This window comes from Drosophila ficusphila, unplaced genomic scaffold, assembly GCF_018152265.1.
Source record: "Drosophila ficusphila isolate 14025-0441.05 unplaced genomic scaffold, ASM1815226v1 contig_414, whole genome shotgun sequence".
In the NCBI taxonomy this organism is placed as follows: Eukaryota; Metazoa; Arthropoda; class Insecta; order Diptera; family Drosophilidae; genus Drosophila; species Drosophila ficusphila.
This window is the reverse complement of record NW_025064328.1, coordinates 8,990,441-9,017,813: the sequence shown is the minus strand read 5'-3', so window position 1 is coordinate 9,017,813 and position 27,373 is coordinate 8,990,441. Positions and strand designations below refer to the sequence as shown.

The 27,373-nt window shown below is 40.8% G+C and overlaps 7 protein-coding genes across 9 annotated transcripts; 3 read left to right on the top strand and 4 right to left on the bottom strand.

Annotated features, from left to right (window-relative positions):
• Positions 1-46: 46 nt before the first annotated feature.
• Positions 47-1,325, bottom strand: LOC108090529 (40S ribosomal protein S15). The gene is made up of 4 exons (XM_017189252.1): positions 1,246-1,325; positions 977-1,065; positions 692-914; positions 47-235 (listed from the first exon to the last, which is right to left on the bottom strand). Exons 1-4 carry the CDS (start codon positions 1,252-1,254, stop codon positions 110-112), a joined length of 447 nt encoding a protein of 148 aa, XP_017044741.1. The 5' UTR covers positions 1,255-1,325; the 3' UTR covers positions 47-109.
• A 653-nt stretch (positions 1,326-1,978) lies between these two features.
• On the top strand, positions 1,979-4,402 carry LOC108090586 (serine protease snake). Of its 2 annotated transcripts, XM_017189337.2 has the most exons (4): positions 1,979-2,129; positions 2,196-2,480; positions 2,550-2,757; positions 3,674-4,402. In XM_017189337.2, exons 2-4 carry the CDS (start codon positions 2,219-2,221, stop codon positions 4,290-4,292), a joined length of 1,089 nt encoding a protein of 362 aa, XP_017044826.1. In that variant the 5' UTR covers positions 1,979-2,129; positions 2,196-2,218; the 3' UTR covers positions 4,293-4,402. The 2 variants fall into 2 exon arrangements, with proteins under 2 accessions (XP_017044826.1, XP_017044825.1); XM_017189336.2 differs by having other exon boundaries at positions 1,979-2,480.
• A 607-nt stretch (positions 4,403-5,009) lies between these two features.
• LOC108090264 lies at positions 5,010-7,042 on the bottom strand. The gene is made up of 2 exons (XM_017188872.2): positions 6,680-7,042; positions 5,010-5,725 (listed from the first exon to the last, which is right to left on the bottom strand). The coding sequence occupies exons 1-2, from the start codon at positions 6,698-6,700 to the stop codon at positions 5,339-5,341; spliced, it is 408 nt and encodes a 135-aa protein (XP_017044361.1). The 5' UTR covers positions 6,701-7,042; the 3' UTR covers positions 5,010-5,338.
• A 3,140-nt stretch (positions 7,043-10,182) lies between these two features.
• Positions 10,183-16,517, top strand: LOC108090560 (cyclin-dependent kinase 4). Of its 2 annotated transcripts, none has more exons than XM_017189302.2 (7): positions 10,183-10,474; positions 11,557-11,751; positions 13,910-14,075; positions 15,247-15,382; positions 15,451-15,779; positions 15,850-15,985; positions 16,043-16,517. In XM_017189302.2, the coding sequence occupies exons 2-7, from the start codon at positions 11,649-11,651 to the stop codon at positions 16,130-16,132; spliced, it is 960 nt and encodes a 319-aa protein (XP_017044791.1). In that variant the 5' UTR covers positions 10,183-10,474; positions 11,557-11,648; the 3' UTR covers positions 16,133-16,517. The 2 variants fall into 2 exon arrangements, with proteins under 2 accessions (XP_017044791.1, XP_017044792.1); XM_017189303.2 differs by lacking the exon at positions 10,183-10,474 and adding an exon at positions 11,321-11,419.
• Positions 16,518-17,354: 837 nt separating this feature from the next.
• On the top strand, positions 17,355-17,965 carry LOC108090455 (60S acidic ribosomal protein P2). The gene has a single exon (XM_017189147.2). It carries the CDS (start codon positions 17,453-17,455, stop codon positions 17,792-17,794), a length of 342 nt encoding a protein of 113 aa, XP_017044636.1. The 5' UTR covers positions 17,355-17,452; the 3' UTR covers positions 17,795-17,965.
• Positions 17,966-18,444: 479 nt separating this feature from the next.
• On the bottom strand, positions 18,445-20,827 carry LOC108090454 (dolichol kinase). Its single transcript, XM_017189146.2, has 4 exons — positions 20,520-20,827; positions 19,951-20,437; positions 19,070-19,721; positions 18,445-18,832 (listed from the first exon to the last, which is right to left on the bottom strand). Exons 1-4 carry the CDS (start codon positions 20,669-20,671, stop codon positions 18,615-18,617), a joined length of 1,509 nt encoding a protein of 502 aa, XP_017044635.1. The 5' UTR covers positions 20,672-20,827; the 3' UTR covers positions 18,445-18,614.
• Positions 20,828-21,200: 373 nt separating this feature from the next.
• On the bottom strand, positions 21,201-26,901 carry LOC108090453 (putative fatty acyl-CoA reductase CG8306). The gene is made up of 6 exons (XM_017189145.2): positions 26,537-26,901; positions 22,942-23,526; positions 22,762-22,871; positions 22,247-22,697; positions 21,504-21,761; positions 21,201-21,446 (listed from the first exon to the last, which is right to left on the bottom strand). The coding sequence occupies exons 1-6, from the start codon at positions 26,542-26,544 to the stop codon at positions 21,308-21,310; spliced, it is 1,551 nt and encodes a 516-aa protein (XP_017044634.1). The 5' UTR covers positions 26,545-26,901; the 3' UTR covers positions 21,201-21,307.
• Between the last annotated feature and the right edge of the window lie 472 nt (positions 26,902-27,373).

The window sequence follows — 27,373 nt, the reverse complement described above, 5'->3', positions numbered from 1 at the left end:
CACTCCTTTACTTTTTGGGCCGCATAGGGAAACGCAATCGAAGGGGTTCTTATAAAAGTACGTTTCATTTATTACGCATCATCTCAACAGCCCAGAAAACGAGCACCGCTCACTTCAGAGGAATGAAACGGGAGCTGTGGGTGGCACCAATACCGGGACGACCGTGCTTGACGGGCTTGTAGGTCAGAGCGAACTCGCCCAGGTAGTGACCGATCATCTCGGGCTTAACCTCCACCTGTTGGATAAAAAGTTGAATTAGATTTCTGGATAAAGGTTTTATTTTTTAAATAGGGTAATTTCCAAGACTTTCTTTGGTATTTCTTTCCCATGTTTCGGTATTTAACATTTATGTCGATAATTCAGTTTTTTATTGAACTAATTCCGAAATTCCCAATAGTTTTAAATATTCTAAACTGACAAAAGAAAAATAGTCGCCGAGACAATATAGCCTTTAAGAGCCTTAAAATAATTGGTTCTGAATGGCACTGGAATCACACGAAATAGCAGATGTGGGATAACATCAAAAAATTCGCTGAGGGAAACTGTTCTTTGGTTACATCAATAATCCACTTATTGGAATATTGCAGATGAACGTACAAAATTCTATACTCAAAGTGAATCCTTCAACTAACGAACTAATATGAGATTGACACACCATAGCAAGTCCTGGAAATAACCCTTCATATCTTACCTGTCCGAAGTCCTTGCCGTTGTAGACGCCAATGATGGAGCCGGTCATCTCGGGGACGATGATCATGTTCCTCAGGTGGGTCTTGACAATCTCGGGCTTCTCATTTGGGGGAGCCTCCTTCTTGGCCTTGCGCAGCTTCTTGATCAGAGCCATTGGCTTGCGCTTCAGTCCGCGGGAGAAACGCCTGCGGGCACGGCTGTGCATCAGCTCCACCAGCTGGTTGCTAGAAGGGGCAAAATCACATTTAAAACACTTAGTCCTCGACAGTCCGATATTCGAACTCACTTGGGCATGTCCAGAAGCTGGTCCAAGTCCACACCGCGGTAGGTGAACTTCTTGAAGGTACGCTTCTTCTTCAGATTCTCATCGACTTGCTGAATGAAAGAAAAAAACACCGCAGTTAGTTTCCATTTTGCCGGTAAACTGCAATGGAAAGGTCCAAAATAACATCGGCAGCCGAGCGGTTCACTCTATCGTTTTAATTTGGCATTGCATTTCGGCCAATTCCCGCACGGATGCCGAGTTATTTATTGGATTTTCGAGAAATTATTTACATCGGCCATCTTTTTTGATTGCGCACAAAAACGGAAAGAGATTTTGAGAGCGATGTGACCGCGGATCTATCGTTTAAAATACCAAAAGCACGAGATTTAAATACTAACTCTTGAATATACTACAAAAATAACAACTATCGAATAAAAAAGTTATTATTTTTAAAAACTTTCAGTTATCGTTAGTATAATTTACAAGCTTAATCAGACTGACATACTTTGCATTATTTATATTTAAAAACATAAAAATACTACAAAAAAAGTAAGCTTAAATATGTATTTTAAATTAAATTTATATTGAAAGTAAAAACATTAAAAAAATATACAGTATCAATCTTTTAGTAATTTCACCCTTTTAAGACCATTTTCTATGTATTTGACATGACAATACTTATATTATTATTCTTCTTCTTTTATTGAATTCACTAGTGGATTCATTTAGTTGAAACATGTAGAACGGACTGTTAAATTACTTACCTTATTTGCCCAATATTTTAGAATGCGGTACTAGAGAATGCGTACATTATCGCACATTTTGCGAAAGGTAATCTTATCAATTCGGAAATAAAATACAAACTTTGAAGAAGTTCTATATCTTTACAAAGTTTGTTGACATGACTTTTTGGAATTTATACATTTTACATCTTACATTTCTAAAAAATGTATGTTGGCAACATGCATCAATTGTAGTTGGCAACTGAGTGAAATATGGCATTTAAGGAAAAGTGAAGAGCAGTCATACTTAAAGCTTGTTCAAAAAAAATTTGAATTTAAAAATAAAAATACTCAAAGATTTAGAAAATAACAATTGAAAAAAGCAAAGTATTGCCAACACTGTATGACAATTAAACCAAAGTATGCACAATATCCAAATTCTTGAAGCGTCGGTAAAAATTGTATTCTCACTATTTCTCTTATCAGTTAATTTTGAGTATCTTGTTTGGGGGATTTAGTTTAAAATTAGCGAGCAAGCGAAATGCAAGTGAAATGTGGGATCTTGTTGATCTTGGGAATAATGCCCAGTATTTTATCGGAGTTCTGCGATAATGGAACTGGCGAGTGCAAAGATTTGAGTGCCACGGATTGTCCAGCTGTGTTTTTTAACCTGGCTTTAATTGGACGTTTTGTGAAATATTGCGATGAGTTCAACGACATTGTCTGCTGTCCTCTGCCACTCAATATGCAACGCCAAACGCAGAAGATTTCGGCCAATACTGGGTTAAGGAGATTCGAAAAGGGTAAGTTTAACAGGAATTAAAAAACATTTGATTTAGTATAACTATGTATATAAATCTTTGACTGTACAGAGTGTCGTCGCTATAACGAGATAAGGACTTCCTGCCGTTCCACTCCGCTGATTGTGGGTGGCGCCAAGGCAGTTGGAAGGGAATTCCCCTTCATGGCGCTACTGGGTCAGCGTGGGAAGAACTCCTCTCAAATCGATTGGGACTGTGGAGGCACTCTCATCCATCCCAAGTTCGTTCTTACAGCTGCTCATTGCCTGGAGACCAGCGAGTCAGTATAACCCCAAGTCGTCCGAAGAACACCCATCAAATCCCACGCAAACATTAATTAATATGTCATTTAGCATGCTCAAGTTAATTTAACATAAAAACATTATCAAAATAACAGTTACCAAAAATACGAAATTAATGACGACATCATCTTATTATAAGCTTAGCTCTTCGCATTCCAAATTGCTATCTGAAACTTGATGATATTATCTGAATATTAGTTACTTACCGGGAATGTAATAGGTCTTATTTTTAAAAAATTTATAATGTACTAAAAACGTTTGAATTATTTAAAGATAAATTAAAAACTATTTTTTTACAAAATGTAATTTAACAACAATACATTAAAATTTTTTTGAAATACGATAGATCCAATAAAATAAATAAATAAGTAAGTGATAGAAATAAGGCCAGAAAACATCTTATTTGTAAGCATTACATGATTTATTGCACATTTCACAGCGTTGAATACTAAACGAATCCGACGAAAAAGCCAAGTGGACGACATACATTAATATAATTTATTAAGAGTTGCCAATTTATTTGTTATTCGGAATTCAGTTCAAAACTAACAATATAGCGGAATAAATTGGCATGTTATTAGCCAACATAAAACCATTCGTCAGCGCCTTTGTGTTTTCACAATACAATTTATTTGTCTTAATCGTATAACAAACGACGGTTTATTGAAAGAAATCGATGAGAAAAACAATGTCTTAGATTGGAATTTAGCTGGAATTTAGAAGGCGGAACTTCCCCTTCATCCAATTAAGTTGCCAATTAAATAATGATTAAGCACACCAATTTAATAATCCATTTAATTGTGTGTGATTAGCATAACTCAATTATATTTTCTTAGAAGACAAAAAGTGACGAAATTTGAAGATCTGAAATCTCTTTTCTTGATTTATTTGAAGGACCAAGGAGCAGCGACTGGATCCCAACTTCGACTGTCCAAAATACATGGTCAGACTGGGTGAGCTGGACTACAAAAGCAACACGGATGATGCCCAGCCGCAGGATTTCCGGGTGGTGAACTACGTGGTGCATCCTTCCTACGGTGAGGATGACGACACAGGCACTCGCAAGAACGACATTGCGATAGTGGAACTGGAAAGGGAAGCCGTGCTCAATGAGTATGTGGCACCTGCCTGCCTGCCTGCGGAAAGTGGAAACGAGCACTCCCATTTGAGAGCCGCAGGATGGGGAGCCACTTCGGAGGGAGGACTCTCCTCCTCGCACCTCCTTAAGGTCTCCCTGGAAAGATTCGAAGAGCAGCAGTGCAGTGAGCGATTGGAGCAGAAGATCGACGTGCGAACCCAACTCTGTGCAGGATCCCGGAACAGCAGTGCGGATACTTGTTACGGCGACTCAGGAGGTCCTGTCTTCGTCCAGCATCCTAGATACTCCTGCTTGAAGGAAGTGATCGGCATCACCTCCTATGGACTTGTGTGCGGAGTGAGGGGATTGCCCAGTGTTTACACCAAGGTTCATCTGTACACCGACTGGATCGAGAATATCGTGTGGGGCGAGTAGGCATCAAAATATTTGCCCAACTCATTTGCAACTCCGGCGAAAAGGTGCCAACTTTTTGGCATGTTTAATAAATGGAGATATCTTTTAAATGAGAAATTGATACAAACATGCATTATGTCTTCTTAATTCTATTGTATTGCTGTCGTCGATCAAAAGTTACTTGGCTATTTGCTGCTAAGAAATGTATTCATAATTGGCTCATAAATATTTATAATGGCTTATGTTGATTTGTAGCAATTCCAGGTGTTGAGTCTTCTCAATAGTTTGATCATCGGAATACTTTCTCTATCAGTACTAAAGATTTATATACTAGCACTACAATTCTTAACTTGTTTCACATTTTAAGGATAGAAGTATTTAATCACCAAATTAATCTTTGAAAAGAAAAACTAATATACTCTAAGTAAATTAGTTTCCAAATTAAATGGAAATGGAGAAAGGTAAAAGGCAGAAAGCAAGCAAAATTATATAGAGACGAACATTCCATCCATGAGAATTCTACATTCCTGTTTTTTATAACACAAATATTTCTCAGTACATAAATGAAATAACATCAACCCAAAACGTGTAAAGTGATAAAGAAGTAACTTGAAATCCGGTTAGTAATCTTATTAGAGTAGATTCCCAGCGGGTCAGATGACTCCAAGAATTCAGTGGCTCTGATAACAGCTCAAACAAACCCCCCTAGAAACACTGCCTCCCAAAAATACTCCTCCGTTCATGTCAAAATCAGTTTTGTCAGCTTTAATCAAACGTCGGATCGCGATAACAGGCGGGGCATAACAATCAACTGGGCTTAATCTACGAGGATGTGGCTTTGTGGTGGCGGTGCGAATGGATATACAATACACGATATACAATATACAATATACGATAATCGATAAACGATAAAAAACATACAATATTCAGCGATGAGTGCTCTCTCTCGTCGTGCTGCAGTGCAAGTACTTAAGGCTAGGACACAGTGGAGGTGGCTAAGTGCTAGAGGACCCTGTAGAAGGCCAACAATCCGCGTTGGCCGGATGGACACTGGAGGAGGAGGGCAACTACAGCCGGTAGATGCGGTTCAGGTCGTGGCGTCTCTCGGCGTTCCTGTCCTTGATCTCCTGCCGGCGGATCTCCTGCTGCTTGTAGACGAACAGGGGTCGGAAAACGATGGCCCTGCGAGGACGGTCCAGCAGCTTGGCCTCCACATCCCGGCGCTGGCGACCCGCGTAAGGCCTAAACAGATTCGACTTGGCCGTATCGTGAGCGTACAGAGTGCTCAGGAAGTCAAAGTAGGGCCTGGATTCCAGACTACCCGGTTGTTTCAAAGGGGAGTTATAGCTGAACTGGTTGGGCGTCTCAATGTCCAGAAGAGCGTGGGGAACATCCTGCAGTTGGGGAGCTGCCATCGTCGTAGCTGCCAGGATCACCAGGATCAAAGAGGAAACCTTTGGTGTAGGAAAAAAAGGAAAGGAAAGCAAGCAGTGAGTCGGAGTCATTGAAAGGTGTGAATCGCGAGTGGAGGCCAGTGGCAGAACCATTCGGTGCCAGAGAACCAGAACCTGTCCTATGCTGCGAATTAGCATACAATAATTAATTTAAATCAACCAACGGGCCAGGCAATGATATAACCGCAATCAAATCTAATTTATAGTCGCACGTAAAATATTCATGAGCACGTCTCGAATTTGGTAGGCGTCATCGAGCATGATCCGAGAACCCAGCTGATTCCTAGGCGCCGGTTCGCACTCGGGTACCCATCCAACCGGATGCACCACTCTCTAATATATGCTAACCATCTATAGATTCCCAAAAAAAAAAAAAAAAATGTCCTAAACTATTTCGTATGATTCATTCGCTACATTGCACTGATTGTACGTTTCTTTTTTTTTGCGGTTTTCGAGTTATGTAAAACCTTTAACCGCAGACAAAACAAATTAATTTAAAATCAAGAGCGGGCAGAAGGAGAAGATTGAGATCGAGATCGAGACGGAGATTTTCGAGACTGTAACCGGTTGGCTTTAGTGGTTCAGGGTTAAGAGCTCGAGTGTGTAAGCGACACCAAGGCTCCCCAGCAGGATGGATCTGCGGATGAGCCGAAGATCCGACGAAGATCAAGTGCAAAGCCGCACCATAAACCGATTTTATGACACTTCCTCATGATGATCACAAGATCGAGAAATCGAAATAGAAATAGAAATAGAATAACTTGATTCGACGATAATGCCTTTGGCCTTGTCCGTCGGCGGCGAAAAAATCAGAGTACGCTGTCCGTTGGCAGTGTTTTGCAGCCTTAATTTGTGAATTTGTTGGTCGAAAATGTTAATCGCCGAAACACGTTTACGTTTCTTTGTTGGCCTGTGTGTTTTGGCTCGTAAATTCGATCTCGCCGAAATACTCACTTGCCAAGTGTGCGCAAACATCTTTGTGGGGCTGTTGAGTTGGTCGTTGGGTACCGTTTAATGGCCGTCCGATTTTGATTGGGATTACGGTAGTATCCTGTTTGCCGTCTGGTTGGGTCACTTGTCACTTGTTCCGATTTCGATTAAGATCAGCTTTTTATGGGCGTGCGCACTCGCGGACTTTCGAAGTCGTTCTGATTGATCGTGGATTGCGGGACGATGTCTTTATTATCTTTATGATCGCTTAACACCTTGTTGGCCCCCGGGGCTGATTGCTGATTGGTGATTGCTGATTGCTGTTTGTGTAACTGATTCGATTCGATTCTCGATGCTATCGCCGCTGAGCGTGCGCTTCAACTGTTCAGAATTTTTGTCACAATTCACTTTTATACGGCCAGAGCGACGCTTTCGGGCGGCGAAACGGGTTTGCGGTCTCTGCGCTGCCAATATGCCATATACCCTCCATATGTTTACCCCTCCGGAGTGCCGAGAGGGTCCAGTGTTTGGGCCAAATTGCCAAATGCAGTCGGCCGACCCAGCTGGTCGCGTAATTAACGCTTCGCAGGGGGATCATCTCGATGTCGATGGCGATATCGATCGGTGTCGATCTCCTCTAGGCATCGCATTATATGCGTCACACAATCCCGTGTTTGTTTGCGCTTGGCATTAACCGATCTTCGGCGGGAACTAATTAAACTTTTTCCATGACGCACTCGCTTTTCGCAGCTAATGAGACACTAATTCCCGGTGATCGGATCGGCGGATCAGCGGATCGGAAATCTCTCGCCAGGATGAGGAAACACGGAACACGGAAGCCAAAAGATGAGGGAGTCGTAAAGTAAATCGGAGATCCGATCGGATCCGATCTAGCATCGGATTTCAGTTTCGAGACCATTATGCGGGCCTAAGTTATGCAAATCGCAGATCGCTGATCGCTGATCGCTGTTTGGTGACGCATGTCTGGGGTTCGGCATCTCGGTGTCTCGGCCTCTTGGAAAACTGTCAACCGTGTGCGGCACTTGAGCTTGGCTTTCATGCTTCAGGGGAATCCGAAGGTCGGGTGTTTTCTTGTTAATGTCAATGGTGATGGTAATGAGCCACGCTCGACTGGATCGCCCAGATGGATGGCTAGATAAGCTCCCTCCCCTCTGTCTTCTGACGCCTGCCCGCCTTTATGCCGCACGTGAACGGTAGCAGATCGGATCGAGAATGGGCTTGGAGCTACTCAGGGTTTGGGTTTGGGTTTGGGTTTGGGCTTGGAATCTCGGCATTGGTTTCTTCGAGCTGAAGAGCCAGTGACGTTGGTCCCCCCCAAGTGGTTTCGGTTCGGTTCGGTTGGCAAGACCCGTCTTGGCCGTGTCAATGGCCAACCGGTTGCCTCGCGGGCACTGCAAACTGATTTATTCAATCGGCTAACATTTAGCCAAATTGCCCGTCAACACCCCCGAAATGAAAACGAAACGAAACGAAAACGAAAAACTGGCTTAGAACCTTACTTTGCCTCGACTCGCACTTGCGTCTTTGTGTTTGCCAACTCCTGTGGTCTTTTTGGTCTTTTTGGTCTTTTTGGCCTCTTCTTGCGTATTTTTAGCCAGAGGAGAACCGATATTTCGCCCATAATATTTGCTCAATAAATTCGATTTAATTAGTTTTTGGCTCGAAGCCGGTTTGAAACGCAATAAGACTAATGGCCCGGCGATAAGCGGAGTCGTCGTCGTCGTCACGGGCCAAGCGAAATGTCAGAGAGTGAAAAACAAAATAAAAATGCTTATCAGGCAGGCACTTGCGTCTATATTCTCTATTCAGATCCGACCGGATCGAATCCCCTGTGGGATTATTCAGAAACGGCACTTTTTAATCGCCTTGTGTTGTTTTTACCTTTGTTCTTAATAAATTCATACGAATTATTGCTTCTGATTAGTGCGTGTGCCTTCTCTTTTGGGTGACAATGATAGTGATGAGGAATTTCCCAGAAATCATGAATTAATTAACGCCGTTTACTCACCAAGAACTATCACCACAGATGAGCTGCTGAATCACTTGGCTTTTATTACTGGAGCTCTGATTTTTAGTCGGAAATGCAGGTGTTCTAATTGGAGGAGATGTGTTTCGTTGCTGGGCGTTGACTTCCGCGGAGGAGTGCGACTCACCGAGGTGCTAATTGGCCGACGGGGGATGCGCTTTCCGGCGGGATCGGATTTGGTCGGATGGATTCATTCATTCAAAGGCGACTGGCTGCGCGAAAAAGGTGAGAAAGGGGCACGTTCCGGTTGATCGAGTAGAAACTATCTCCTCCACTTCCCGCCACTCATCCAGATTCCCCGGAATCTGTTTGCGATTCCACTTTGAACCTGCGGGTCGTACGTCATCCGTGGATTTTTCGGTGTCAGATACCCCCTGGTGATAATTAATTATCATCTCGACATTTTCGTCAAAGGCTTTCCACCAGCTCCAATTCGAATTGGACACGACTTGTTTTGTTTTAACGGAAATTTTAGCCAATCTAATTAGTAACATGATTAAGAAAAGGTGTTAAATGCGGATCTTTGGCTTTTTGGGTTTTTGCAACATTAAACTGGATTTGAATTTCAGCGCCAAACTGATCGAGCTTTAGTGAACTTGGAGACTCTCCACTCAAAGTAGCCAGATCGTTAAAAAAATTTAAATAAAGCTTTAACTCAAAAGAAGATTTGAGTGACTCGTATCCGAAAGTTTTTGACATGAATTTAACTCATGTCGATAAAGTTTACATCCAATGAGTGGATTTTAAGTTGAGTGTCACTTTTGATTTATTTAGCCACTTTGCTTTGGTAGATAATTTAAACACTTTCAACCTGAGTCAAAATATTAGATGCTTGTTTATGGGTTTTTGAAGTACACGTAATAAATGCTGTAATGTAAAGAGGAGATCATATAGCTTGACTAGGTCAAGGTTAATTGGTAGTTTCATATATTTTTAACACTTAGCGAAGTGTATTTCCTCCAGCAATTCGATTTGTCTTATCAGTTCCAAAATTAGGTCACTTCAAATTGTTTGATTTTGGTAAAGTGGCTAGTTGTTTGAGCAATTGGAATTTTCAAGAAACAAACACATTGGTTAACTTGTTTTTTTAGATGTTGTACTTGTTTTAAAATATAAAAAAAGTAAAATATCACATCTTCACAAAACAAATTTAAAGTTTTTTTGAAAATAAAGTAAATTTTATATTTATGAAATCACAACATAAAGTTATATATGATTTGATTAAATCATTTTGTATTTATTAAACAACAGTTCCACCAAAATTAACAGTACACTCAAGAAAAACAATGTAATTGTACATTACAGTTAAACTGCTTGATGAAGCTTACATCGCTGATAACAATTTCGAAATTAACGGTTAACCGATTTGCTGGCAACAACAGACTGTTAGCCACCAGGCTGTTAGCTAGCAGTACACGCTAACAGGCAAAGAGAAACCGCTGTTAGCCAACAACGAATATCGTAATCGCTTAAAAACTGTTTCAGAGCATTGCAAGCAACCAAATCACTCGGTTCTTTTCTTACGAATATTGGTAAAATGTGTAAATCGCTGTTTTAAAAACTTAATTTAAGTGCTGCTCCGACCACCTGTCCGTGTTCGCATCGAAATTCGTGTCGCTTTGCTCTGATCGTGCGGTTCTTGCTGATTATCAACAAATGCCAAAATTTCGTCAAGGCGAATAAAAATTTTACATATACACACATATATCTCTGTGCATGTGTGTGTGCCGGCGTGTATGTGTGAAGATCACTCAGTGTGTGTGTGCGTTTGTGTGAGTCTCTGGGCAAATAAAAAACACATTTTTTAATATTTAACTAATATTTTGCACAAATGCCGACAAAAAAACGGCAACATTGGCATTGAAATACACGGAAAAAAAGTATGCAGTGCAAAAAAATTGTCTTATCAGTGGAACGGGAAGTGAGAGAGAGGGCAACAACTAGTGCAACAATAACTATTTCAGATTTATACACCTCATATTTCTTTTCCTCGAAAAAATCTACCCACTCTCTTTGTTATAACTTTTGTGCTTTTTTTGTTGCGTTATTTGTTATTGTTGTTTCGGTTGTCTCGCGATTAGAATTAATTGACAAATGCCAACAACAAATTATTCAGGTTCTTTTTTCGGTGTTAATACTTACGGGCAAAAATTTGCACTGCGAGAAAAGTCGTAGATGCTGGAATTTAAACGATAATAGTGCTTTCCAAAGTAAATGATATTAGTTATCCTTAAAATATAGGATTTGTATTTTACATACATATCACATTTTCCTGGAACTTTTAGGAAAAAACAATTTGATAAGATAAGAGATCATTTGATAAATTGCTTTATTCTTTGAAGTGCCATTGTAACCAACTCTTAAGTGTCATCCCTGAATAACTATCGTCTCGTGATCGGTATAAAAAGTAACAGGATGCACGAAGAAGCCACAAAAGGGAGACGGCGGAGAAAGAACATGAATAAATCATAACTATAGTTAGTGCGATCGCCTCTCGCCTTCTGCGATCGGTTAGACATAAAATTAAAGTACAAATAAACGAAAACATTAACCGGGTTCAATGACCGCCGACTTCTCGATGTGTGCGCGTTCTCAGAGATAGAAAAAGCATAGCAGAGCATATAGCCAGACCTCCACTTCTTTTTTCGGGCCCATTAGCACCTGTCACACCAGTCTTTATCGCGAGTTGGTTTTCGGGTTATCTGAAAAAGCAACAGGTAAAATCAGGTAGCGGCTCTCTCTCACTCTTTCCCTCTCTCTCTCTCTCTTTCTTCCTGTGAACTATCGTAGAGGAGGAAAGGACATATCGATACAAAAACACAGATCGATGAAAACATAATCGCTTTACTTGCAGTTGGTGCCAGTAAATCAAAATCCCCAAAAAGTGCCTAATCACCAAAAATATCAGCAAGTCGGCACCCCTTAATTATAAAGAAATCCAGCTACATGTCACTATCACCTCAACTGAAGCGACAGAAAATGTCCCAGGGAAAAAAGTTCGGCGACGGAGATCCATTTAATTACCAGGAGCTGAACATCATCGGCACAGGTAAGCGGATTTTGTTGTTGGGATAGGTCGGCGCTACAAAGTGGTTTCTGTTTATTTATGGTTGCTCAACGAAACTGTGCGGATTATTAACGATTTACTTAAATTTGTTTACAAACTTTTCGCCATTTCGTTTTACAGCTTGTTTGTTTGATTTGATATTTAGTAGCCCTATTTATTGCTTCAAAAGCGGGTTTATTAATTATTTGTCATTTTAGATAACTGACCTTCTAAAACTATAAATCTTTTGAAAACTTATATCCGTAGGCTTATTTGCTTTATTTATAAACATAATAAACTATTTGTAGAGCACTCGCTGAGTGATGTAGGCGGAACATTTTCATAACCACAACTAATTAAGCGTGGAAAATCAGGAAAGTGGGGAAATGTTGATTAAGAAGTACCCCACGATCAAAACTTCCCCGTTTTGGGGACTGACCATTTTCCCTGCATACTTTTCGGTTCGTTCCAGTGGGCCACGTGTTTTTGTACCATTATCCGAAGATATATTCGATCCCAGATCGATGATCTGACAAGTGGCTCATGGCCTTTTTTTGGGGCAGCAATTACGAATCGTTTTCTGTAAATAAAGTCCAAATCAATTACGTCACCGAGCTGTGAAGAGGCAAAATGTTAATGATGGATATTGTTACTGGCTCTTTGGAGTCAGGTGCTTAGAGGGGAGGGGGTGGGGGCTTAACGCCGAAAGACAGCCCATTCATGGGGCCCTTTTCCCCTCCGCGCAACCCCTTCCGAATTTCATCTGTTATACGGCACACAATTACATTTTCGTCCGTCTGTTTTTCGGTTTCTGTTCGCATTATTGTTGCCCCTTGCCATTCGCTTTCGCTCCAACCTTTCATTGTTGCTTTTATTTATTTTTTGGCTTGGTCTGTGCGCAATTTTTCGAGTTTATTTCTTTATATTTCTTATTTTTTTTGTTTGACAATATCAAATTGAGAGCCCGGTAGCCGACGTCCAAAACGAGTCGAAGTCGAAGTCGTGCTCTCGGCCTTGTGGATCGACTGTCGAAATAGCGGCACAGTTCAACGGAGCCAGGTGGTCTAGAGCCCCCCCCAATTATTCCCATTTGCTCGCAGTGTATGTAGTATGTGGTGTGTAGTATACGGTGTCTGTCAATGTCAACCGAAATAGCCGGTGTCTTCTGGCCGTCCGTCGAGCCCCACGCATGTCTACACACGTCTGCGTCCTTCCTCCTTCCTCCTGCCTCCTCCCATCCGCTCGTTCGGGTGATAAATTTCCGGTGACAACATTTTGTCTCTAGCATTCGATTCTGATTGGGATTCTTTCGCCCTCTCGCCACTCTCTTTTGGCCTTTCTCCGCCGGCGATACGAAAAAAGAAAGATACTTTTGTATCTCGCTGTGACATCAATATTGAATTTCTTATTTCAGCTTTTCGTGTTCTTAGAAGCGATACTGTGTGTTGTTTATAACAAAAATTTAGCAGCAGAGGAAAAATTTGTTTGTAACAAAATGAGACAGTTTAAATAACACGTCATAATAATGATTAAGTACACATTAAAATTTCGAATGGTTTAACTCAAATTTTGTAAATTTCTCAAAACATATTCATAATTTTCATAATCAAGCACTTATCATTTGAGCATTTAATACAATTATTTTGTTTCAATGTGGCCCACACACGAGAGATAAATTCGCTGTGGGAATAAATTATTCATATTTAAGGCAAACGTCACAACAATAAAAAAAAAGTAACTTTTATCGGTTTGCTAAAAATAACATTATGAACATGAAATGTATAAAAACCCGTAATAATTCACCACAGACAAGTTGCTTTTATTAAGAAGCAGTGCTAAATTAAATAATCGATTCTGGGGAATTTTTTTCTCCGTGACTCTCCCATTTCTGCAATCTGGAAATAGTTGCCGGTTATCGCCAATCAGCCGGCATTTCTCGTCCAACTTATCAGCACAGCTGACTTTGGCTGGCTTTTATTTTTATTTTATTTATTTCTTACCCTACGCGAATTTTCGGCAGTTTTACGTGTTCTTATCTGGCCTTGCTTTCGGGTTTTTTTTTTTTTTGTATTTTTTGTGTCTCTGTTTTTGCTTCTGATTAGCATTACCATTTGATTCGGTCATTCGCGAATTTGATCCAATTTTGCTTGGCTTTTTTCAGGAGCTTATGGAACTGTTTATAGAGCCAGAGATTTGATCACCGGAAACATTGTGGCCCTGAAGAAGGTGAGGATCTCGCTGAACGAAAATGGAGTGCCAATGTCCACACTGCGGGAGATTTCCCTACTAAAGCAACTGAATGCCAGCAATCATGCAAATATTGTTAAGTAAGTACATGACTGTTACATTTGGAAATGAAGGCTTAGGCACCGGGCGATGTAATTGCATGTAGCAGGCACACAGATCGTGTATATATAGCGAGAATATGAGGGGTGTTTCTGGTGTGTTATCACCCGCAATTAAGGCCAAGTGGCGCCCCAACTATTTGCCGGGGTAATTTGAAAAATAGCGCTTCTGTTTATCTTTGCACGCTATAGCGACAGTATTTCGCCGATTTGCAGGTGAAGTGGAGGGGGTATATAATATATAGCTTGCGGCCGCAGTTCACCGCCCCTTCTTCGTCCACGCTTTTGGCATATGCCAGTCAAATAACTCTGGAGCGGCGCCACTCTGCTCTCGCTGATAACGCCGCTGTCACTGCAGGCGCAGATCGGCCGATTTTGTATTGGCATTAAGTAATATGCGGCGACCGTTGGGAATTTGAATTAACAGAGCGCTCTGTTAATTGGTTCGATTACAAAATGTTGCTGGCAGCCGATAAACAGCCAATGTTGCGCTCTTTGTGCCTCACTCTCTCTCGCTCAGCTACGATATGGCTTTTTAACATCGTTAGAGGGAGAGTGATCTTTATACCGTATACTGAAAAGAGCGAGCTCACACAACAGAATGTATCTGCAGTAGGAGCTAAAGTTGCGACTGTTAAGTTGTTTGAAGCTAAAAGTATTTTCTGGTTGGAGGGGTAAACCTTTGTTAAATCTCCAAACCTGCAGTTAATAAGAGGTTTTTTGCCTTTTTTTTTATATAAGAATAAAACTTAAATTAAAATAAACTTAGAAAATGTTAAGTACTTTTAATAAATAGAACCATGATTTTTTCAAGTCAAAAATGCTGTTAAACTAACTGCCGGCAATGCTTGCTAACACTATGTTATTGTTTTAACACTTACGCTTTTCACTCTTGCAAACGATCTGATTGTATCTCTCTTGGCTTTTCTCTTTTCGGCTTCGATCGGTATATCGTAAACGTGTGCTTGTGTTTGTTGCGAGTGCTTTGCTTAGTTCTCGAAGTGAACACAGTATGGCCGATGGCGCCAGCAAAGCCAGCAGCATTTTATGCCAGTTTTTTCTATATCTCTCAACATTTAATCTATAACTGTCCCTTTCTCACCTGGGGATCGCACAAAATGTAAACATATATTTACTTCCCCTACTTTTGCAGACTGTTCGAAGTATGCCAGTTTCTGGAGCGCGATGGACAACTGTTGATTCTCCTGGTTTTCGAGCACTTGGAACAGGATTTATCGGATCTTATAGATAGACTGCCGAAAACGGGAATGTCTCCACCTACAATTCAGGTGGGTCTAGGAAGAAGAATTTATACTAAAATTTTCAGCTAATATATATATTGTAATATATTTTTTAGCGCCTCTCGAGAGAACTTCTAACTGGCGTGGACTTTCTGCACTCACATCGTATTATCCACAGGGATCTGAAGCCCCAGAACCTGCTGGTGTCATCGCAGGGCCACCTGAAAATTGCTGACTTTGGCCTGGCCAAAACCTACGGATCCGAGATGAAGCTCACTTCAGTGGTGGTCACTTTGTGGTATCGGGCTCCCGAAGTTCTGCTCGCCCAGCCTTATAATAGCACCGTGGATATCTGGAGTGCCGCCTGCATTATCTTTGAGATGTTCAACCGCAGGGCCCTGTTTCCCGGAACCTCGGAGAAGAATCAGCTGGACCGCATCTTCGAGTGGGTCTACCTACCCAGTATATATATTTGTTTTATTGTTTATTTAAACAATTGTTTATCAATTTTTTAGGCTCACTGGTCGACCCACTGAACAGCAATGGCCCCAGACTATTTCGGTGGCCCTGGAACACTTTCCCCAGCGGCATCCAAAGAGACCGAGAGACTTTTGCCCCCATTTGTCCAAGTATGCTGATGATCTATTGAATGTGAGTACACGTTGCCGAAACTATTTTGCTGAATAACTAACTAATTTTTTCCCCCAGCAAATGTTATCCTACGACCTCCGACTGCGTCCTTCCGCCTTGGCTTGTCTGGAGCACGAGTACTTCCAGCAGGAGCCGCTGATGCCCTAATCACATGTCCCAGAAAAGATAATGGAGGCGACTGATCGTAACGGTTTCGCTTCGTTCTTGTTACAATGTTCCTTTAAGTGTAGTGAAGCATTTTGTTTATTTTTTCGTGTCAGTCCAGTTATTGTGTCCGGATCCGGATCCGGAATGAAGAATACCTTAATATGTTTGTAGTCGTAAGCTAAGTGTAAAGAAAACATTGTCGCGTCGTATAAATATTACTGCCGATTAACTGATAACCGCTTAATTTGAAACGATTCTCGAGGACGTTTGAAAGTCCTCCAAGTCGAAATGTGATACACAAAGTTCAGGAATGCATTATACAATTTCAAAATTTTGTACAACAACAACAATTTATATATGCAATTATACATACAGCATAAACTTATATATTGTGGTTTTTCAATTTTGAAGTGGGATTTGAAAATTTCAATTCCATAAAGTGGGGTAACATATGATATTTTTATATACATGATAAGATATTATCTTCTTAAATTTCTTCAGTATTTAGCTTAACTATAAACAAAATTCAAACGCTAAGTGCTTAAATGGATGAGTTTATTCTATTTCTGTTGCTTAACTTTATTTATTTTAAAATGAAATCTACATCATCAAATTTTAAACATCGATAACTTTTGTTTGTTACTTTTTACACAGCTCTAGCATTTGTCACTTTCTCACGTTTTTCTCTTTCCATCCGCTCTCTTATGCACTTTACATTCTGATAGTCGACTTTTTACAGAACCGCTAACACTTGGTGTGAGTCTTTGCTAAATGTTAACCGGTGTCGAAATATTTGGGCTGCGTCCGCAAAGATCAAATGTTTAGCCTTTGGTCACAGTAAGTTTGCTTTTAAGTCGGCAAAGCGAAAAACGGGGAATGGTAGCTTAATAGTAGCTTTTAACTTTGAAAATCATTGCTAAGTTCTTTTGGAACTGCAATTGACCAGAGTATTGGGAAACAATAATACTATCGCTATAGAATCATTTATAACTAAATATCAGGGGCATTCCTGCAAATAATGAATCAAAACCCCAAAAGAAGAAGAACTAAGCAATGATTTTACAAAATAACGAAAACATTCAAATTTATCTATAATGTGCGTAATTATTTACAGTTTAAAACCAAACCAATCATCGTATAGATTATCAATCGATGACAGTGACTGAGGCCCAACCATCGATACTGCCATCGATATTTTTGCAGCTCTACCGCTCATCGCTAACTTCCGCCTCTTTTCCGACGACAACTTGCAAAGAAAAGTTGTGTTTTTCGTACTTTTTGCACAATCCACGTTTCGTGTCAAGAACCCAAGACTTAAACATGCGTTACGTGGCTGCTTACCTTCTGGCCGTCCTCGGTGGCAAGGACTCGCCCGCCAACGCCGACCTCGAGAAGATCCTGTCCTCCGTGGGCATTGAGGTCGACACTGAGCGTCTGACCAAGGTCATCAAGGAGCTGGCTGGCAAGAGCATCGAGGAGCTGATCAAGGAGGGTCGCGAGAAGCTTTCCTCCATGCCCGTGGGTGGTGGTGGCGCCGTCGCTGCCGCTGATGCCGCCCCCGCTGCCGCCGCCGGTGGCGACAAGAAGGAGGCCAAAAAGGAGGAGAAGAAGGAGGAGTCCGAGTCCGAGGACGACGACATGGGCTTCGCTCTCTTCGAATAAGTGGCTGAGCAGGCGATTATTCAGTGCAAAACACTCGCAAGGCGGAGAAGATAGAGCATCGTTTTGGAGTACCGGTCATATCCACATGGCCGCCAAACGCAATTTTGTAGCCATCCGATGACCATTTCTACCTAATAAAAATCTGCAGTGTTTGCACTTTATATAAACCGAGTGAATTTGTGTTATTTGTGCGGTGAAATTGAATATTTTGTTGGTTTCGGTGGCCTAAACCACATAACATTGAGCCCACGTGTTGGCTAACATTCTGTTGAATGCACCTATGTTAGATGAACAGTTCTTGGTATCAACTATGTTAACTTAACAGTCGCCAGGGCTGCACTACAAACTGGATTTTAGATAAGTCCAATTCGAAATTCTTTTTGTTTACAATATAGGTAACTGGAAATGGAAGCGATAACTTATTGGAGTTTAATAAAGAATTGAATTAAGGATTACATCCCTGTAAACGGGAATGACAGCGCTCAAAATCAGAAGGTTACATATAAAATATACTTACATAAATATAATGTTAATCGATGTTAATTTTTGTAGACAAAGACATCCTCCTCGAATACTTATGATTTTGTTGAAAAACTTTTCATTTTTAGAACTATTAGTTGTTTTGAAGACCACAAAAAAGTAACAAGGACTTTGTGTAGTTTGAGTTTTTAAAACTCTTTAATAAATTAGTATTTTATTTGGTTGAAATTAAACCAACGGACTTATTTTAATACACTTAATTACACCCAGAAATTTGTTCACAAAGGTAGACACTAAGGAATGCAACTTTTAAACTTATTTACAACTATAAATAAGTATTTTAGGCTAGGCCCACAATCGTATAGAATATCAGAGGCAGCACCAAGTTGTCCACCTGGTCGGTAAAGGCCTCCACCAAAGCAGAATTCAAAGCAGCGAAGATAGTGGCGAACCATTTGGCTTGGGTCATGGCCACCAAGCCGGAAATCTCAAGTAACCAAACGGCAAGAAGGATGGACACCACGAAGGCAATAGTGCCCTCCAGGGAACGGGAGGATTCTGCAACGATTGTTCATCAATATAGTACTTTGCTTTTACATATATAGGGGAAGATTACCATAACTCAAAAAAAGTCTCAAAATATACACAAAAACTTTTCTGGGTTTGGAAAACTAGGAAATAATAAGGTAGTTTTTTAATATAAGGACATATTTTTTTGCTACCTATTCCAAACCTTTTTTGAGTTACGACAGTCTTTCAGTAAATTTAATAGTACGTTAATGTAGTCAAACTCACTTCCCCACTTGTTGCGGCCCAATTTGGAGCCCACAACACTGGCTGCCGTGTCTCCCACACCCACTGCCAGAATTCCCGATAGCAAGGCCAAGGTATTGCCTCCAGAGCATGGACACGGGCTCATCCAAATGGGCATGGAACAGCCGATGAGCAGACAGAACGGAGTCAAAGCCAACTCCCCGGCATCCTTTTCGTCCTTGAAGGAGCGAAAGGCTTCTGCTAATCTGTCTGCGAACGGAGGAATCTTGAGGAGTCGCACCAGTTCCAGGACCACAAAGGCAGCCAATGCAACTCCAGTTGCCAAATACAGCAAGGCGCATTCGAAGATCAACCCAGGAATATAAACCATCACAATAAGCAGGTGAAAGATCTTTCGCACCCGCGTGTTTGCCTTTGAGGAACTACCAATTTGCCAGGCTACTGTGATGCAGGTTAGTACAACCAGCAGGAGATAGAATACCAATATGGCTAGTCGGTCGCGATCCTGGATTATGAACTGAATGAGGGTTAGCAGGGGAAGGGGTTTCGTCACCGGCATACAGGTGACAGCCACGATGAGTTGGAACATCCACAGGTAAAAGCAGTAGGGCTTCCTCAACGATGGAAAAGCGACGAGAGCCAAGCAGAACACCAGCAGCCAAAATAGAGCGTTCTGAAAATAATGTTCACAATTAATGTAATTTATATGTCAGTTGTGAATTAAATTGTATCCATCTTACAGGAAAAAATATTTGAATTTAGGTTTAAAAAATGTACACAAAGTTGAATGCTTTCTAGCTTTAAAAATTGGATGTTAACTCATCAAAACTTTAAAAGTTATTAACGAACTTTAAATAAAAATCTAATCTATGGACAAATGTATAAATCCCAGCTATACGCACCACCATAATCATGTTGAGTGTCTCAAATTCATCAGTTGGCCAGGAACCGCCACAAAGAAATCCGCTGAGTTTGTGGGTAGCACTCATGGCGAAGAGCACCAATCCCTGAATCAAAACCGAGGCCTCTCCATAGGTAAAGGATTTTTCAAAACCCTTCAGAGTGTAAATATAGATTTGCTGATACGAGGCGGTCATTAGGAACCCCACGATTATAGCGAAGGAAAGCGACGTGTCTGCCAGCATGTAGAAGCTCAAACTGGTGGCCACTCCAGGTAAGAGACTAACCAAACACTTGACCAAAATACCGGTTTTAACAAAGGCGTAGACGAAGAAACATAGGGTTTCCAGAGCCATTCCGGCAGCTGAAACAGTGAGGATCCACTGCATCCTTTCCGCATCCTTGCATCCCGGCGGGGAATTCAACAGGCGGACGGCCAAGGCCAATGGAAGGAGCAGACACAACCAGCCACCGGGTCCCGCGTTGGGTCTACAAAAGGGTCAGATAAGAATCCGGTTTGTACTGATAAGGAGGAACTTTGGACTGCCTCTTAGTTGAAACTATTACTAACCTTGGCGCCATGGCCTTCAGGCTAAATACGCCCTGACATTGGGTGCTCCTCCTCCGATGGCGAACTCCTCCTAGTCCACTACTGCTACTATTTGTGGAGGATCCACAGGAATCCGTTTCCGAGTGCTCACTGTCCGTTTCTGGGCTCCGCATTATAGTGACATGTCTTCTGCAAAATCCGGGGTGTCTGATGTATCCGATAATGGGTCAAGGTATGGAGAAATTCCCACGACTTCCCTGCAAACTTCGGGAAATCGTCGTTGTTTTGCATGCACTGGAACACTTGGTCGTTGGTTGTTGTTGTTGCTGGAAACTGTTGCTTCGGGCTTAAGTGCACTTAGGTATTTTACGGCATCTCGCTATGTGGTCACTCTAAGCGCCAGATGATAGTGTACCCAGGTTTTATCGGGGTGGTTGCAGTTGGCGTAAAAATGAAAATATTTTTGAATGATGGTGAAAGAACTTAAAAAATTTATAGTAACCAAAACTTTTTTTTGGATTGTTAGTACTTCTAAGTACTTCATTATCTTTTTGGATTTTTTCATTATTATTGCAGCTGAAAGATTCAATACTTTTACAAAGTTCTGACTGGAAATAAGTACGCTTTGTAAGGTTAAAAATGTGCCAGTATCCAACTCTCGGCAACTGATAACGTTGCATTTGTTAACTCAATAAAAGCAAGTTTTTGATTTCTTGTATTTATATTTCAAAACCAAACCTCATACAAATTGCATTTAGCATAAATAACATTGAGAAAATATTGAACTGCAGGGGAATATTGACCCGCATTTAAAGCAGTCCAAACAGGTAATAGAGAACGGGCAGGATAAGTGCTGCTTTAGCTCCCGAAATTCCGGTAACGCAAATAATCAGCTTAAAGATTCCATACCAGAAGGCGAGCTGCAGAGCGACATGAAGACCCAGGAGACTAAAATAAATAAATGGGTTAATATTAGCTTTTATTTATATTATAAAAAGTTCTTACATTTTGTCCTTGCGACGTGCCTTTTCCAGGTTCTTGGGCGGCTCCTTGCTGAGGTACTGACGCACTCCCAAAATCGTATTGGCGAAGTATTCATCCCACGTCAGCTCTCCAATGTCGATGATGAACTTCTTTTTGTCTACCAGACTCAATGTTTTGGAAAGTGCCAGTAGGCGTTTGCTGTCGAAGTGCCATTCCGTGAAGATGAACCTTTCCAGGGTATTCAGTGAGTTCCAAACGTTCTTGTGCAGTCGAACCAAACTACAAAAAAATAAAAAAATTTAATTTAATAAATTTAATTAATATTAAAGCCTACGGTATTCTGAAGTTTATTATTTTCCTAATTAGCAACTATTTCTGAAATCCTTTTCATTTTTAAAGAGACAATACTTAAAAAAATATTACAAAATTACCTATAGTACAAAGAAATATTTATGGATACTTGAAATAGGTAATGTTTAGTTAATTTCAATTTTTGGTCATTAGGAATAAAAAATTTAATATAATAACAGAATGAAGTAAGTAATTAAATCTTAAACGATAAATGTCGAAAATATTTAAGATCTCTTTTGTGAATGAAATATCGATGGTAATATCAGTTAATTTTTCGTTGGGGTGGTACTATAAGTAATAAAAATATAAGTACAATTATTTTCTGAAATAAATTTGTATTTAAAACTCTTTTTATGAGTAATGCCTATTTTTGATTGCTTGGTAGTTCACAATCCAGCTAAACTGATACTCACATGGGCCTGCCGCCTCCGATTTTCGTGACCAGATCCAGGATAATAGCGGGAATGAAGTGGAAGAGGATGGCGCTCAGCCGGAAGACCCAGAGGCTCTTCACCAGGCGCAGATTGGGATACCAGACGGCACTATTGAGCGGGTAGTCGTGCAGGTAGCTGTTGATCTTGTCCGCCATCAGTTCGAACCGGAAGGGCTTGTATGTGCTGGAGGTCAGGTGGAAGATCTGCAGCTCGGCCGGACGTCCTCCGTTTTTGGCCTGCAGCGAGTTCACATAGTAGCCGGTGGTTATGATTCCATTGACCACCACATCGATGGGTATGTAGTCCATGATGATGCTGGGGTCCAAGGGAAGACGGCGCAGCACTCCCTTCGAGGCGCCCATGAAGAAGCCTTGGGGACCGTTCTTCGAGATGGTCCATCCGGGAAGGGGTTCCTTCCAAGCAGCGGTGACTACAGGATAACAAGAATATAATTTAGTTTTTAAGGAAGAAGGATAATCCTGTGAAGTACTCACTCATGCTGGGACGCACAATGCCGCAGGGGAATTTTCCAGCCACATTGGCCACTTCGTGTTCTGCCAGGTGTTTGGTGAAGGTGTAGGTATTGGGGTGATCCTTAAGCAGTCTATAGGTAAATATTTATAATTATTTAATATTTGTTTAAAAAGGTTCTAACAATTAAATATCCCACTCACTTTGGTTCTAGTTCCTTAAGAGCCTCATCGTTGAGCGTCTCCGACAGCTGGATGATCTTCTCGGGATCTTCGGGCGAGGGATACAGCTTCTCCTCGACCTTGGTCAGATAGGCATTTACATAGGCACTGGAAACATGCACCAGGGCATCCAAGTTCTTCAGCTGTTGGCACAGCTCCACCACTCGTCTTGTGCCCCTCAAGTTAATGTTGGTTGTTTCCTTCAGGGATTGGAAAAAGTCCAAGGTGGCAGCCGAGTGGAAGACCACATTTACATTGTCGATCAGGGTTTGGCGATCCTTGGGCGAGATGCCCAGATTCTCCAGACCCACATCACCTTCGATGGGAACGATCTTGGAGAGACGGGACTCCAACTGGAGCTCCTTGAACTTGTCGAACACCGAGTTCTTCTTCAGCTCTTCGAGTCGCTCTTGCACATTCTTGCCCTTTTTGGCCCGCATCAAAAGGTACAGTGTGCCCACGTTGGGAACGTCCCGTAGGAGTTTCTCCACAATGGTGACGCCCACGAAGCCAGTGGCTCCCGTGATGAAGACATTGCGACCCTCATAGAAGTCTGTGATGGGTGAGCTGAAATGTTGAGAGTTTTCCAATCAGTTGAGTGCTGCGACTTGTGTTTATATAACGAACTACGACCACATTTATCAACCTCATAAAAGATGAACCAAACTTTCTCCCATCGCCCATTCAAATAGCCAGACTCCCAATGGAGCAAACGTTGCTTACGACACTCGTTCACCCATAAAACCTTCAGGGGAGAGCATCTTAAACTGATTGTCTGGCTAAAACCCGTTTTTCGTCGTGGGCTTCGCGTTCTAAGTGCCCATTGTATACCCCCAAATATTGATCTAACTAATGATTGTTAGCAGGTGTTGACTGACGGGTCAATGCTGGAATTCAAATCCATGTTGTGGGTGCTCCCTTGGAGCTTTGGAGTAAGCACTCGTCTAAAAACTCGTCGTGCGATTAGCGAAATTATAGGGTTTGATATGGTTTTTCTACGGTTGTAGTTTGCTCAGTGCCCCTTGACTTTTGAATATAGGGTGTAAAAGTACTCTACATTGTAATATTCGAAAAATGTTATTTGATTATAACTGATAATATCTGATATAACATTAGAAATTAAATATGTATAATAAAAAGAAATAATAATATTGTATATCTCAATTGCTTATTTTACTTCATGCTTTTTACGTTTAAAAGAAATATTGAGCTAAACTTTAAAAAAAAATCTTGGAAGTTAACCTGATCTTTCAAGATCAACATTTTTTAAATTATCTTAGTTTATAGTTTAAACCTTTTAATATGCTTTTCGTCGTTAAAAAATCGTTTAAGTGATTTGTTTTGCCAAATCTTTAACACTACATACCTATTTTTACTTAATTTTTTAAGGTTCGGGAAACCCCATTTCCAATTTGCGATCAACTGGTTTCCCAACTGATCCGATTGAGTTACCAAACATATTGGGACCTCAGCGGACACGCAACTCGATCATTCAATTAGCCAAGTCTGGCGCATTTCTCTTTTAATGACCTCCATCGCAGTTCGCTGTCTCCGCTTTTTGTTATGCCAAATGATTTTATAATGACGATCATTGAAGATGATTTCTGTGTTGTTTGCCTCCCTCCACCGATGCGTGATATAATTTCTGCATAACAAATTACATTTGGATGGTAGGGAATGTGAATGCAACATTTCCTACATTTGAATATGCAAAAACCGAATGCAAAGTTTCTTTTGAGCAATTAAGCCCTCGAGATGGCACACACCTCAAAAGTAAATAAAGTGCAGTTGAAGCCTTTGCAGGTGCTCATGTTTACCAACCCGAAAAGGCAAGTCATCATTTTGGCCAGGCTCACAGTTCAACAGCTTGTTGGTAAGCCACATTGTGCTTTCACTTTGGGGTTGGGAAAAAAAGTTAAGACGGAAGGGATAGGTGACCCAATCAAGACGAATGGCTAATAACCCATTTAGTGGATTTGCTTAATTTATTAAGTTTTGTCTCCAGCATTCCGCCTTACACCTTCTTTTTGGCCATCTCTTTCGCTGTTGAAAATTAACTTTCTTATCAGTTTTAAATCAACTTCTGAGATTAGATTTTTCTGTTGGCCAGTTGGGAGCTTATCTAGTGTAATTAAGTGGGTCGATTTATGGTGGCAGTGCTACTTGAAATTTGTTTGAAATTAGGTTTTGGTTTGCCTTGGAACTGATATTGCCAACAAAATCAAAGGCTACGGCTTCAACGGAAAAGAAGTCAGTTTAAACTAACAAAACAATATATAATTATTTAAGAGATCTTCTACAATTGAGGAAATAATGAAGTAGTGTCGATTTAAACAATTCCTCTTAATATACCTCACTTCTTGCATAATTCAATATCATTTGCAGCAATTTACCGCATTCTATAATGACTGGCGTTAAGAACTCTTATTTCATTAGCTTGCACATAAACTTAACTGCCTGCCCACCTCGGCAATTAAGTTACTCGACTTTGAGTAACTGACCCTACCAACTGCATTCAACCTTGTGCTGCCCCATAAATCTCTGCGAAATGGTTATTAATGTTCGTCCCGAAAATGTTTAGCAACCTGTCAGGATGTGATGGCTATAATATTTTACGAGCCCGTTTCCCTTCGGTTTCTTTTGATATGTTAACCTGTAATTTTCCACATGATTTCCTGCTTGCCGTCCATTGACGTCATATTTCAGAAAAGGGAACGTAATACTATCTATCAACAAGAGGGCGCTTAAACGGGTCAAAGTTTGAGTGTGAAAACTAGCATTATTTGCATCTCTCTCTATCGTTGTATCTATGCACAGACACATTCAACAGGTCAACGAAATTTTCCATTGTTATTTGATGCAGGCGACTCTCAGGTGATAGGTTCTCATTGGAAAAAGAAAGTGTCCGACTTAATGACCGACTGCCAGATCGTAATAAAGTGGAATTAGTCGCCAACGCAAGTGTTAATTATAGTACAGTATGGCCTAAACAGCTTCAACTTCAATCTATGTAAAAATATTTTAGCTTGAAATATATATTTCAAAACAAGCAATGAGTTAGGAGATCATCCATTTAAAGGTTAAACCTATGAAAGTCATTTTTATTGGTTGAGTGAGCTTTATGGCAGTTTGAAGTACAAGTTATCGTTAACTTGGCTTTGGCATTGTTCTATGTGTTTGAACTGGAGTAATTTTCATATTAAAAAAGTATATTTTTAGGCTATTAACTGAGTTACTGATTAGTTTTTGTATATTTACTTTTTGCGATAAGTAAACGCAATGACTCAAAATATACTGTTGACCCGCAAAAATTTTATTTTTGCAGGAAAAAAATCGGTTGTATGCAAAGATCAGTTGGGTTTTTAATGGGTGGTAGATTATTTGCAAACTTCGTATCATCACCCCAGAATTTTGAGGCAACTCGAACTTTGCACTGCCTTTCTAACCTCACAAAAGGCGCTCGAAAGCGGGGAAAAGAAAAAAGCAGGCCGAAAGTTGTCAAACGTGCTACCAAAAATAATTCCCAACAAAAAGCCAGCAGAAGCCGTTGTTTGGAGCCAAATTGGGCGAGACTTACCTGGCCATGGTTTCTCAGCAGGTGTGGTAATTGCCAATAATAATGCCAGTTGCAGTCTATCTGCTCGTTCCGATAATGTATTTAAGCTAAAACGTCGGCTTAGAACGTCGAAATTTCTCTTTTTCACGTATTTCTCTTTTAGTCGGTTTCCTCCTCGTCTTATTTCCTTCGTCTTTCTATCTTTTACTCCACTGTTTTTATTGTTGTTGCGATGCGACTGTAAACAAAGTACCAACACCAGTGCAACGGCACGTTTGTGTGCTGCGATGTGTGCGAGTGTGTGTGAATGGGCGAGTTATAGCTCCGATTCTCCGATCTTCCGATTTCGAACGTTAGCCGGCAACAGTAAAACTTCAACTGAATCTTTATTCCGTCAATGGCCACAGAAATGTGCTCGGCCACAAAGCCGAACGATTGCGGATGATCATTAAGTACGCTCCGCGGATCGTCATTATAGCTATTACGATTCGTCGGGCAAACCAGTTATCCAGCGGCGCTCCAAAAAGGGGGTCTCTCACATAATTTATTGCCCAGTTAACCCACCGACTTTCATGGTTTGCTATCTCGGAGATACGATATTGCCTGCAGTCGGTGTGTATTGCTCACTGAACTCTCTGAAGAAAGAGATACAAAAAGAGCAACTCTCTCTGCAGATACATTTTAATTTCATACCCATTAAGCGTAGAGTAAAAGGGTATACTGTATGTGCTGAAAAGTATCTTACAGGTAAGGGGAATTTGAACAATGAAACCTTGAATACTAAAGGGCTTAAATAATAGGATTCAATGTGCAAATTATAGTGATAAATACGAATGCGGATCAAGTAACTATAAAAAA